The sequence below is a fragment of the Rhinopithecus bieti genome, unplaced genomic scaffold (genome assembly GCF_001698545.2).
Source record: "Rhinopithecus bieti isolate Rb0 unplaced genomic scaffold, ASM169854v2 scaffold_14455, whole genome shotgun sequence".
NCBI classification, from domain to species: domain Eukaryota; kingdom Metazoa; phylum Chordata; class Mammalia; order Primates; family Cercopithecidae; genus Rhinopithecus; species Rhinopithecus bieti.
Genome location: NW_016807905.1, coordinates 231,922 through 244,954, shown reverse-complemented (window position 1 = coordinate 244,954; position 13,033 = coordinate 231,922). Strand labels below are relative to the sequence as shown.

The 13,033-nt window shown below is 50.2% G+C and overlaps 1 protein-coding gene across 2 annotated transcripts in view; it reads left to right on the top strand.

Moving 5' to 3' along the window:
• The window catches only part of NOL4L (nucleolar protein 4 like), a 98,745-nt gene that overhangs the window by 19,892 nt on the left and 65,820 nt on the right, over positions 1 to 13,033 (top strand). For both annotated transcript variants that reach the window (XM_017884112.1, XM_017884111.1), the window contains exon 4: positions 5,366 to 5,475. In XM_017884112.1, the coding sequence (XP_017739601.1) occupies positions 5,366 to 5,475 (110 nt within the window). The remainder of the gene's footprint in view (positions 1 to 5,365; positions 5,476 to 13,033) is intronic.

Below are 13,033 nucleotides of genomic sequence, written 5' to 3'. Positions count from 1 at the left end.
ATGGCCTCACATCCGTCCCACTCTGCTCATCCTTCACCCTTGTTTCCTGAGCCCGGGGACTGCCCTGCACACGGTTTCCTCACGTTCCCCACCCCGAATGCATGCACATCAGCCCTCCATGAAGACTTGCCCATTCATTGATTTACTTCCCCAGGAAGGAGATTTTTTTGCCGACTTTTGAGCTGGCCTCAGGCCTGGGATCTCTGTTTCCAAATTTGAACCCCCTGAGGCTGGCTGGTCTCACGGCCTGTCTGTGCCAGGACCCCATCGTGCACACGTCCTTTGATGCCCACCACTGCCTGGAAGATCTTTCATACCTGTCTGTGGACCGAGAGTTCTTCATGCTGTAGGTGAAAGCTTGTGAGAATCACCACCTGGTGTTCCTGCGAGGAAACGAGGGTCACTCCTGCGGTTGAAGTTTGCATTGGTTGATGAGTGCCATTGGCGCCCAGCTGCACAGGCCAGCGAACAACTTGGCTTGGCCCAAGCACCCGCATCATTGATTATTCTCGAGATTGCATAAAACTAGGTCTATTGCCTGGGCTGGTTTCCATTTTTCTTGGCAAAGAGATTTTGAAACATCTCTCTGGGCACTTCCTGTGCTTCTCTTGCCAGCAACCTGCTGGATGATTTAGGCTCTGTGACCCTTGCTAGCTCCTAGCTTACTCTTCTCCATGGCAACAGAGTCCAGCAGTGCCGCACTGTCAGGTCATTTGTGGAGGCTCGAGTGTGGCACCCCGTGGTGATCATGGGGCGGAGAGGGGGCAGCCTGTCTCAGCAGAGCCCAAGGAACCCACTTCTTCCTTGTTCACTTTTCCACGTGAGCTCGTCCCCCATCCTGGCATTTTTCTCCCTGGTGAGCATCTGACTCTGTGGTTCCCACTGGCCCCTGCTCCATCTCTCTTTCCCACTAAGCCCATTCTCTCAGTGTGCACCCACTTACTGAGTCCAGAACACCTGGGGCTCCTCACTGCTGAAAAGCTTGCCTGCTTTTCTCCTCACCGTGGTGTGGTTGAGCTCTGACCTCCCACCCGTGGCTCCATGGCCCATTTCCTCACCTAGAATGTCCCCTCCCCACCGAGGTCCTACCTCCCTCACAGAACTCTCATTCTGGAACTGCGAAATCAGGCATTTCACCTTACGTTGCTCTAAGGTGTTCTCCAATGGGTTTAGGGGTCTGCTTGGGATGTTCCAGCTTCCCCAAGACCAGCGCATCCTGCCTTCCTCTTCTGAGCTCTCTTGGCTCACCTGCAGGCACCGGAAGTGGTTTCTCATCTCTGGAGATGCTGGGGCAGGTACAGGCCAAGGAAGACCTCTTGTCCTGCCTCCCAAGGGTGCTGTCCTGGCTACTGTCTTGTTTTTCCTAAGCTACCCTGTCACTAGCTTTATTAAAGATACTTTCTCATGAGCAGTCATGACACTGCAGTCAGGACAGGGGCGACCATCGATGAAAGCACACAGCTGCCTGCCTCCATGCCTCCCAAACCTAGAGAATCCCTGCACACTCAACGAAGGGCCGACCGGGGCCGTGAGAGTGATGGGCACCCTTCACATTCACCGTGATGCTTAACAGCTTCTCACCAGACAGCCTCTTAGAGGAAACAGAAATGGCAGAATTCTTAGTCCGAACATCCACCTTTGAAAACAGGACCCACGGCTCTTCTGAGTGATACCATCTCAATGTCATCACTAGACTGCCTGACGTATCGCATCCGACATGGTCAATGTATGGGGCTAGGGCTCAAAACCCCACTGAGGTTAAGAAAGTCAAATCTAGGTTGATGGTGGGGTGGAAACCCATTTGAGTTTGCCACCGGGTCGACCAGTGCGGAGGATCCCTGCCACCCAACCAAGCGGAAGTCTCTCTTAAAAAAGGGAGGAGGAGGGGGTGGTCCCTGTCATGCCAGTTTCTTAGCTATTCCATTAGTGACATTTACTTTTCTTTTCTTTTCTTTTTTTTTTTCTTGGGACGGAGTCTCGCTCTGTTGCCAGGATGGAGTGCAATGGCGCAATCTTGGCTCACTGCAGCCTCCAACTCCCGGGTTCAAGCAATTCTCCTGCCTCAGCCTCCCAAGTAGCTGGGATTACAGGCATGTGCCACCATGCCCAGCTAATTTTTGTAGTTTTAGTATAGTGTGGTTTTTGTTTTGTTTTGTTTTGTTTTGAGATGGAGTCTTGCTCTGTCGCCTAGACTGGAGTAAGGTGGGACGATCTCGGCTCACTGCAATCCCCGCCTCCTAGGTTCAAGCGCTTCCGCTGACTCAGCCTCCTGAGTAGCTGGGATTACAGGCATGCGCCGCCACACCTGGCTAATTTTATTTGTAGTTTTAGTAGAGATGGGGTTTCTCCATGTTGGTCAGGCTGGTCTCAAACTCCCGACCTCAGGTGATCCGCCCGTCTCGGCCTCCCAAAGTGCTGGGATTACAGGCATGAGCCACCGCGCCTGGCCATAGAGCGGGGTTTCACCATGTTGGTCAGGCTGGTCTCAAACTCCTGACCTTAGGTGATCCGCCTGCCTCAGCCTCCCCAAGTGCTGGGATTACAGGTGTGAGCCACCACACCCAGCCCACATCTACTTCTTCCTCAACAAAGAATGAAACATTCTATGTGTGACAGGGTAGCTTTAAAGAGCAAAACTAAGTTCTGCATTTCTGGAAAACTTGATTCAAAATGTTATTCCATCTGTAAAGTCACCGGAAGTACACAGTATCAAAGCGGACCCCATCCTCTAGGCCCCAGCTGCTCCGGGCCCCCACCTTTTCTGCAGGGCTGCTCCTATCCTTGCCATCAGGAACTTCCCTTGTCCTCTTTGGGTAGCTTCACCCCTTGTTTGCAGACTTTTTTTCTTTTTAAATTATGGTAAAATATTTACAGCCATAAAAACTTGCGCTGTTATGTGATGTATAAAGTAAATTAACCAGTGTATAGATATAGGTATATATAATATATATATATATTTTTTTTTTTTTGAGACAGGGTCTCTCTCACCCAGGCTGGAGTGCAGTGGTACCTCAACATCCCGCGCTCAGGTGATCCCCCCACCTCAGCCTGCCAAGTAGCTAGGACTTCAGGCATGCACCACCACACCCAGCTAACATTTTTTTACCTTTTAGTAGAGACGAGGGACTCACTATGTTGCCCAGGCTGGACTTGAACTCCTGGGGCCAAACAGTCCTCCTGCCTCTGCCTCCCAAAGTGCTGGGATTACATGCGTGAGCCACTGTGCCCGGCTTAATTGTTCCGTTTTAAAGATATTATATTCACGCTGTTGAGCAATCATCACCACTACCTATTTCCAAAACCTTTTCATCACCCCAAACAGAAACTCTGTACCCATTAAGCAATAACGTCCCATTCCCTCAGCCTGCAGCCCCCAGTAACCTCGAGTTACTTTCTGTCTCTTTGAATTTGCCTACTCTAGATATTTCGTGTAAGTGGAATCATACAGTGGTTGTCGTTTTATGTCTGGCTTCTTGCCCTTGGTATCGCATTTTCAAGGTTGCAGGGACCCTTTTGGGCTATGGCTCTGGAGGGGCAGGTAGTATAAGTCACCCCTGGATATCCTGTGGACCTCCCGGACCTCCGCCCTGTCACCCTGCAGCCTGTCTCCTGGGCCTCCTTGGGATGGTAGAGGGCACTTGGTCTAGAAGTTGCTCCCACTTTTCCTCACGCCACGGAAATCCCAACCCATCAGTGGGACTAGGCACCAGGGGCACCTTTTGATTAAAGGCCTGGGGCAAAATGAATCTGGCCTGAAGTCCTTGGAAGAAGGAGGAGGAGGCCAGATAACAAATAATTGAAACAATTGCTACAGCAGCTTGGCCAGAAATTTTAATGGTTATTAAATTATGTCCCTACCTTTTAATTTCTTGTAATGTGTTCCAAAAAGGCAAGAAATAAGATCAGAAATACGGAGCAGTATTTATGCACAAGGATGTCCCCTGCAGTGCTGTTTATAATAGCCCCAATGGGAAACAACTTAAGAAGCCAATCATGACATAGTGACTTAAGCAGATTATGGTAAACTATTGCATGGCCACAAAAATTCTACTTACAAAGCAAAATAAGATTCTTGATGTTGGGGAAAATACCTATGACAAAATGTTAAGAAAAAAAAAAGAAACTTTTTAAAAGCAGACTGGAATTCTCTGTATGCGTTATGAGATCATGTGTAAAAAAGAAAAATCACAGGGAAAAAATAAACAGAAGCATATGCCAAGCTGCGTGGTGCAATTACGGTTTTTAAATTTTTTCTTTACATCTCTCTGCACTTTGCAAATTCTCTGCAAAAAGAACATGCATCACTTTGATTTTCAGGACAACAAAGAAATAAATGGGAGGAGACTGTTCCTCTGCATATGACGAAGGAGGAACCAGAATCTGGGGGCGACTGAAGGCCTGACTCAGACCTGGGAGCCATATGGCACCTGAGGATGTTTTTGGGGGATGCTGTGGGGTGGCAGGATTGGGTGGGGTGAGAGTGGCCTGTGTTCACCTGGAAGAGAACTGACTTAGACAATGGTTGGAAAAACAGATGCCTTCAAGGGTCTGGCAAGTATCATAATTGATACTTGCAAATGAGCAAAGCTGTGCAATACGATAAGGAGTGGTGGGGACTGTGGCAAAATGGGAGCCACACACCCTGCCTAAAAGAAGTGGCTGCTGAAGCGGCAGTGGTTGCTTGCCTTCGGGAGTGGGGGCCTCATGTTCCCAGACCTTATGCTCTTCAAAGAAGCCAAAAATTCTTATAAATATAAGTGTGTGTGTTGAGGGGTTGGGTTTGTTGGGGTTTTTTTTGTTTGTGTTTTAGAGACAGAGTCTCACTCTGTCACTGAGGCTGGAGTGCAGTGGTGCCATCACAGCTCACTGCAGACTGCAGCCTTGACCACCTGGGCTCAAGCGATCCTCCCACCTCAGCCTCCTAGGTTGCTAGGACTACAGGCACACACCACCCATCTGGCTAATTTGTTTTATTACTGTAGAGATAAGATCTCCCTGTGCTCCCAGGCTGGTCTTGAACTCCTGGGGCCTGTGGCTCCTCCTGGGGCTCAAGCGATCCTCCTACCTCGGCCTTCCAAAGTGCTAGAATTACAGGCATGAGCCACCGCGCCTGGCCTCATTGTTTTTTAACATATTAAATCTCTAAAACACTAGCATCTAATAAAAAAAAATAGTTTTGACATCACGCAGTCCACATCTCTGGGCCAGATGCGGGTGAGCCACAGAGTCTGCAACCTCTGACCTGTCCCTTCTCCTCCAAGGTGGCTTCCTCTTCCATGGGCTCTGTTAAATGCTCCATGTGGGTGACAGGCCTGCAGCACAGACTGACAGACTGAAAGGGCTTTCCTTTTGTTCTTTCTGCCAGAAAACGAGCCTCCATCTCCACTGGTCTCTGGGATTATTGATTACAACATGCCCCTCACCTCCACCTACCTGAAGCAGATGAAGCTTCGAGTGATGAATTCCCAGGAGCAGGTAAGGCGGCCGTGCCCCCTCACCCCACCTGGAGGTGTCAGCGGCCGGGCCCCCTCACCCCACCTGGAGGTGTCAGCGGCCGGGTCCCCTCACCACACCTGGAGGCGTCCTGACTTGCCTGGCGGTGGTTGATTCTTTCCAAGACTTGGGGCCACAGCTTGTGTAAACACATGGGAAATCAAAGAGGCCCTTATCTGGTTATCTGGGCTGTCCAGGCAAGAATGTGTTTCTCGTGAGAGGGTCTCCTGTGCAGACAGCCCTGCGGGTCTTCAGAGAGAAAACTTTCCCCTTGGGTGGGCTCGCGGGAGGAGGGAGAGGAGGGGACGTGGAAGGGAGGGAGCCGCAGCCCTGGTCCCTGGAGTTGTTCTCTCTCTGCTCTGCCCTTTATCGCTGGCCTCTGGCCACCTTCCCCCAGGGAGGCAAGAGAGAGTGGTTGCCTGCCTGTGGCCTCTGTCACTCTTGGGGCCCAGATGGACTAGGAGGATAGTCCTTGGAGGGTGGCCCTGGGGCCTCCTGGCCGTCCAAGCCTCCCCAGCTGGGGTTTGCCAAGGGCCATGAGACACCATGGAAACAGGCTATGAAAAGAAACTCCCTCTCGCCTGCCTTCCCACACAGTCCACCTCCTAACCCTTTGCAAAGCAAGTAGCCTGACTGTCTTTCAAAGAAGGACTAGGTGAGTTCCTCTCCACCTCCACTCCCCCGCCACTGCCTAAAACCAGGGTAATCACTTCTTGCCTTCGGCTTGGAGTGTTCTCATCTCTTGTGACATCCAAACCCATCATGTCCTTGTGGCCCTAGCAGGGGATTGGATTCTTTCTCTCCCATTGAAAGATGGGTCAGAACTCGAGTCTGACTTCCAGCCCTGAGTGCAGCTGTCCTGTGTGCTGGTCTCCTTGACAGCCCCAGCGTGCGTGCTCCAAGGGGGTGGTGGCTCCTCGGTCAGATCCGTGGTGATGTAGCAGGACACATGCAGGTGGCATCTCTGGTGTGATAATCAGTTTGAGGACTTCAGCTGGGTGGCTTGAACCTGCAGAGCTGCGTATTCCTTTCGAGAGGCGGGGCGGCCAGCCCTCCTCTCCCCACACTGTGCCCAGACCCTAGAGGCTGTGTGACATAGGCTTTGCTCTGGGCGGTAGAACCGTTTGCTAGAACTGTGTCTCCCGTGTCTTCTCATCTGAGTGTGCCTGTTCTGGGATGGTTGCATCTCCAAGAAACTTCATATAATCACAAATAATTCCAGTGGGGAAAATGGACTTGGGTTGGGTTTCCAATGCACAAAGGCAAAGTAGTTTGGGCTGCAGGAGTGTTGGTAATGAGGGTGTCACTTTTGTTGTTGGTTATAGAATCCCAGCACCACTGTGCGGCCTCTGCGTTAGGTCTCCTCTGACTGCTGCTGAAGAGCAATCTGTGGCCTTTCTTTCCTGTAGCCATCCTCACTGTCACCAGCACCTGGCTTCATAAACACAGTTATCACCGTGCTCATCTGTGCTCATGAAGAATGAAGCACAGCACTGCACAAACAGCAGGGTGCACAGCCCCCAGGTTTTGTTTCCTACAGAATGGCACTAAATCCAGGTCACCGCTAGAACCAGTAGTGGTCAGTGTCGTGCAAGTTGTGATCTCTCACTAAAGAATCAGATATTTGATCTGGTTAAAAATCCTTACTGCATCTTCACTTGCGTCAATGGAAGGAGGGGAGTTAAGACTATGGGTTAGGTGCTTTAACGAGGATTCAGTCATTCCACAAATACTTATGGAGCTCTGTTCTGTGAGCCAGGCTCACAGAAACAGGATTAGCAGAAACAGCAGTACCCCTAGATTTTCTTTCCTTCTTTCTTTCTTTCTTTCTTTCTTTCTTTTTTTTTTTTTTTTTTTTTTTTTTTTTTTTTTTTTTTTTTTTTTGAGGCAGGGTCTCACTCTGCCACCCAGGCTGGAGTGCAGTGGCGCAATCTCAGCTTACTGTAACCTCCGCCTCCTGGATTCAAGTGATTCTCCCGCCTCAGCCTCCCAAGTAGATGGGATCACAGGCCCCTGCCACCATGCCTGGCTAATTTTTTGTATTTTTTGTAGAGACGGGGTTTCCTCATGTTGGCCAGGCTGGTCTCAAACTCCTGGGCTCAAGCAATCTGCCCTCCTAGGCCTCCCAAAGTGCTGAGATTCCGGCTGGCATCCCTGTATTTTCTTCTGATCTAGGGGAGACAGACACCAGCCAGAGGATCGCACACAAATGTCCAGCTCACAGCAGGCGGTGATAAACAATGGAGGAAGTGATCAACGGGGCATTGCGATGGTGCAGAAGGACTTGTGGCACTGGGGGTACTTAGGGTGGGCTGGAGGGTGGACTGAGGCAGGGATCAGGGAAGCTGTGCCTCAGAAAGGGGTGCTTCAGCTGAGAGTGGAATCTGAAGGGAAGAGAGTTCCAGGCCAAGTGAACAGCTTATGCAAAGGCCTTGTGTCTCAAGGGAGGACCAAGACTAAGACTGCAAGAGATTTGAGGGGCTGGTGTGGCTGCAGCGGCTGCAGCAGAGAATGTGAGGAGTTCTGTTGCTGAAGCAGAAGGGGGAAAGCACAGTTTTGGGTGCATAAGCACCTGGTGAGTATCTGGGGATAAACCGAAGTTCATGACATGAGATGCAGAAATTGCCCTGGTGAGGCTCTGGCAGCTTCCAAAGGAAGGAAGGACTGTGGAGGGCGTTTGTCTCCAGGGTGCTCTGGGAGTCCAGTTGGGGCAGGGCCAAGATCAAGGTGGCCTCTGCTTACAGTGGGGCTGGATGTGACTTCCTCAGCTTCATTAGTAGTTTTCAGGTGGGGGCCTCTGAATGTAGCCAGCTTCTTCCGAGTGCTGCAGGAGATGGAAGTTCAGGCCTGCCTTTCACCACCTGGCAGGTGAAGCAGCCTACCGCCTCGTGCCTAGAGTCCTTCATTTGTCAGTCTTCAGCACTCCGCGCAAAGCAATGAGCTCTCAAGGCCTCCGCCTCTTAGGCAGCACCGTTATCCCTGTTTTATGGCTGGGCACGTGGCGCAACATGAAATCACATGGCTCACCAGATTATGTATCCGCAGCAGCAAGGAAGGGCCAAGGACCCAGCAGCCTTATGATTCTGCAGCTTGAGTTAGAACTAAAAATACATATACTTGAATTACTAGCTTATTTCTTTTGCAACAAAGGCAGGCCAGGGTGGCTGAATGACTCCCCACCATCCAAACACAGCCGCAGGACAGGTTCGGCTGCTGTCAAATCCGATGTCCCAAGACAAGGCTTTGAGAGTGGTTTCATTTCATCACTCTGACCACAAAATGCCAAAAGAGGACATCTGTAGTGTTTGCAAAACTCTAATACAGGTTACATGGAAAATAAGCCCAATACTAAAGTAACCGGTAACCAGGATATTTTGTTTTATTTAATTAATTAATTTATTTATTTATTTTGAGATGGAGTCTCACACTGTCGCCCTGGCTGGAGTGCATTGGCGTGATCTCAGCTCACTGCAACCTCCACTTCCCAGGTTCAAGCAATTCTCCTGCCTCCACCTCCCGAGTAACTGGGATTAGAGGAGGCTGCCACTTGGCCCAGCTAATTTTTTTTGTATTTTTAGTAGAGACATGGTTCACTCTGTTGACCAGGCGATCTCGAACTCCTGACCTCATGATCCGCCTGCCTTAGCCTCCCAAAGTGCTGGGATTACAGGTGTGAGCCACTGTGCCCAGCCAGGATAAATATTTTATTAATGCTGAACAAAGCTCTATGTCTGCAAACTTTGGGTAAGAAAAAATCTCAATAATCTGTTTATTTCCAACATCACGTATCCAAGAGACAAATGGTGAGGCAAGGAGAACATTTTCCCTCACTTTGCTTTGATCAATGTGCAGGTGGTGGGATTTTCTTGAGGGCTGGACAGAATCATGTTATTTGTAGGCCAGTTGTATCAGATTAATGTGCTAGAAAATGAGTCCTTCTCTGCAGAGGGTGTTAGATAATATGAAAATTCAATAACAAGATTCATAGAAAGAAGAAAGATTCTTCTTAAAGTCTGGTTCAATGCACCCAATATTTATAGTGTCCTCAGTGTACAAGGTACCACTATGGGGGTTAGACTCCACCCTTTCGGGACCTCCAGCCTAAGACACAGACCACAGGAACTGTCATCAAAGTGGCCACACTGAGCAGAAAATAGTGGAGTGTGGCCTGATTAAAGACTTTTTTATTTGGGAATACTCTTACAAAGATATAAAATGGAAATTGTATTTAGTTGTACAGAGGAAGGAGCCATCTTCTTGGAAGGGGCAGGGAAGGAAGATTTCATGAACTGTAGACTATCTCAGACAATAGCCGTTAACATTCTCTGATGAAGTGAGGCTGCAGAAAGGGGTGCAGACCATACTCTTAGGGCCAGGTCCAGCCGGCAAGTGCCATTCTGAGCTGCTGATCCTTCAGGTTTGCTCTCAAGGGTGCAAGCAAGATGCCATGAGGCCTGCTGGGGTCTCTTCACACAGCCACTGATTTCGTTTTCTGTCTCATTTAGTTTTCTTTCATTCGTCGTCTTCTCCTTCTCCTCCTCCTCCTCCTCCTCCTCCTCCTCCTTCTTCTTCTTCCTCTTCCTCTTCCTCTTCCTCCTCCTCCTCCTCCTCCTCCTCCTTCTTCTTCTTCTTCTTCTTCTTCTTTTCTTCCTCTCCCTCTTCCTCCTTCTCCTCCTCCTCCTTCTTCTTCTTCTTCTTCTTTTTTTTTTTTTTTTTTGATGGAGTCTGGCTCTGTGGCCCAGGCTGGAGTGCAGTGGCACAATCTTGGCTCACTGCAAGCTCCGCCTCCCGGGTTCCCGCCATTCTCCTGCCGTAGCCTCCCGAGTAGCTGGGGCTACAGGCGCCCGACACTGCGCCTGGCTAATTTTTTGTATTTTTTAGTAGAGACCGGGTTTCACCATGTTAGCCAGGATGGTCTCGATCTCTTGACCTCATGATCCGCCCACCTCGGCCTCCCAAAGTGCTGGGATTACAGGCGTGAGCCACTGCGCCCGCCCCTTATTATTTTTATTATTTATTTATTTATTTATTTAAAGACAGAGTCTCGCTCTGTCACCCAGGCTAGGGTACAGTGGTGCAGTTTCGGCTCACTGAAACCCGGGTTCAAGTGATTCTCCTGCCTCAGCCTCCAGAGTAGCTGGGATTACAGGCGCCTGGCTAATTTTTTGTGTGTGTGTATTTTTAGTAGAAATGGGGTTTCACCATGTTGGCCAGGCTGGTCTCGAACTCCCGGCCTCAAGTGATTCACCCATCTCGGCTTCCCAAAGTGCTGGGATTACAGGTGCGGGTCCCCCCCCCCGGCCCCTTTTTTTTTTTTTTTTTTTTTTTAATTACACAAGTAGGCCTGGCGCAGTGGCTCACTCCTGCAATCCCAGCACTTTGGGAGGCCAAGGCAGGTGGATCACGAGTTCAGGAGTTCAATACCAACCTGGCCAAGATGGTGAAACCCCGTCTCTACTAAAAACAATACAAAAAAAAATTAATTACACAAGTAACACACAGACTCAGCAGAAAAATCAGGCACCAAAAAGCAAAAGCATGGCAATGGAATATTTTGGTGTACACCCTTCCAGACTGTTGAAGAAAGAGGGGAGTATCCTATATGTATAATCTGCTTTGTTGACCCACATTATTCTGAGTCTCTTTGCCCTCTGCTGTTTCCACCTATCGAAGGAGCTGCTTCTATGATTTTCCTGTCATTCATTCACACAGCTGTCCATACATCCTTTTGTGTACTCTGAGCCAGGCACTACTCCAGCTGCCAAGGAGACAGCGGTGAACAGGTCCAAGTCTCTGCCCACTGGGCTCTCCCAGTTCAATGAGAGAGACAAGAAAAAAAACAAATCAACACTCTGGGATCTGCAGGAAGTGCTCAGAGGAGCAACGGAGTGGGGACATGGGAGTGAGGGCGTGGGTGCTGTTTCAGGCAGATGGTAATTAATTAGGCGATTCTTCGGTGTCCAGCATGCTACATGCTTTATCCCTCACTAGGTTGAGTTACTGTCCTCATTCTACAGATTTGACAACTGAGGCTCAGAAAGGCTCAGCTCTTGCTCAAGGCCACACAGCCTCTAATATGAATTGGAGCCCAGATCTCCCCAGCCCCAAACCTGTACCAAACCCTGTTTCTCCCCACACTGACCTGAATAAGGATGTGCTTTCTAGAAGCAGAGTGCTGACTGCAAATGCAAGCTGCCTGCGAGGACCACCCACTACCTGTGGGCTTCGTAGAGGGACACCCTTGGCAGAGATGCTGGTGGCCTGTGTGCCAGAGGGCGGCAAGCACAGGTCGAGGGCTGTGTTTGGCCTGGGACCTGGGAGCCACCTTAAATATAAGGAAAATAAGGGCATATTGGGAGAGGACTGTGACAGGGCATCACCCCCACCTGCCTTGTGAATGCTATGTTGTCTGCAGGGGCAATTTGATGTCTACATGATCCTTCCTGAGATGACAGTATTGGAACTGAGGCCCCCTTGTAGAAATTAGCTGTGAAAGCAGAGACAACTGTGCTCCTCCATGCCAGAGGAAGCCGAGGCCCAAAGAGGCTCAGGGCTCAGCTCTGGGCTCTGTCTGGAGGGAAGGACTGTGGGCACCTCCCTTGCCTCCCTCTCTGCAGTTCCTGGAGCAGAGCTAATGTCCCGCTAATGGTTTTAATGGTCCTGACAGCAGTGTGTGAAGTGGTGTGGCTCCATTGTCTGAGCCCACGTGATGGAGGTTCTAGCTTGCCCCTATTAACCTCTGCCTCCCTCTCCTCTACCGTTCTGTCCTGGTCCAGAATTTTCCTTGGGTCCTGGAGGGCAGGAGAGGAGGAGCAGACCCCTTCACAGACAGTGAGCTCTTCTTAGTAGAGGGGACAAAACAGCAGCCACAGAGCTGTCACCTGGGACAGAAAACAGACGGGGCTAGTGCCAGGCAGTTCAGGGACACTGGCTTGCTTACTTATTTATTTATTTATTTTGAGACGGAGTTTTGCTCTTGTTGCCCAGGCTGGAGTGCAATGGTACAATCTCAGCTCACTGCAACCTCTGCTTCCAGGGTTCAAGCGATTCTCCTGCCTCAGCCTCTTGAGTAGCTGGGACTACAGGCGCGCACCACCATGCCCGGCTAATTTTGTATTTTTAGTAGAGACGGGGTTTCTCCATGTTGGTCAGGCTGGTCTTGAACTCCTGACCTCAGGTGATCCATCCGCCTTGGCCTCCCAAAGTGCTGGGATTACAGGTGTGAGCCACTGCACCGGGTCTGGCTTATTTTTAAAATGGTATTCGGGCAAGGAGAGAGGGCCTGGATGAGGGAAGCTGAGAGGTAACAGCTGGGGCAGGACCTGGGGCCAGGGGAGGCTGGAGCCAGTTTGGGGAATGGAGGAGAAGGAGGCCAGGACTCAGAGGAAGCCCCTTCCTTGGAAACCAGGCCCAGGAGAGAGTCCTTCCTGTCAGCACTGGGGAGCAAGGTTCGGATTTTGAGCAGGAACTTTCTCAGGCTTCCATCCTCCTAAATGGAGAAGGAAACAAGGCCACCCTGAAAAACTCTCCACATTCTTTT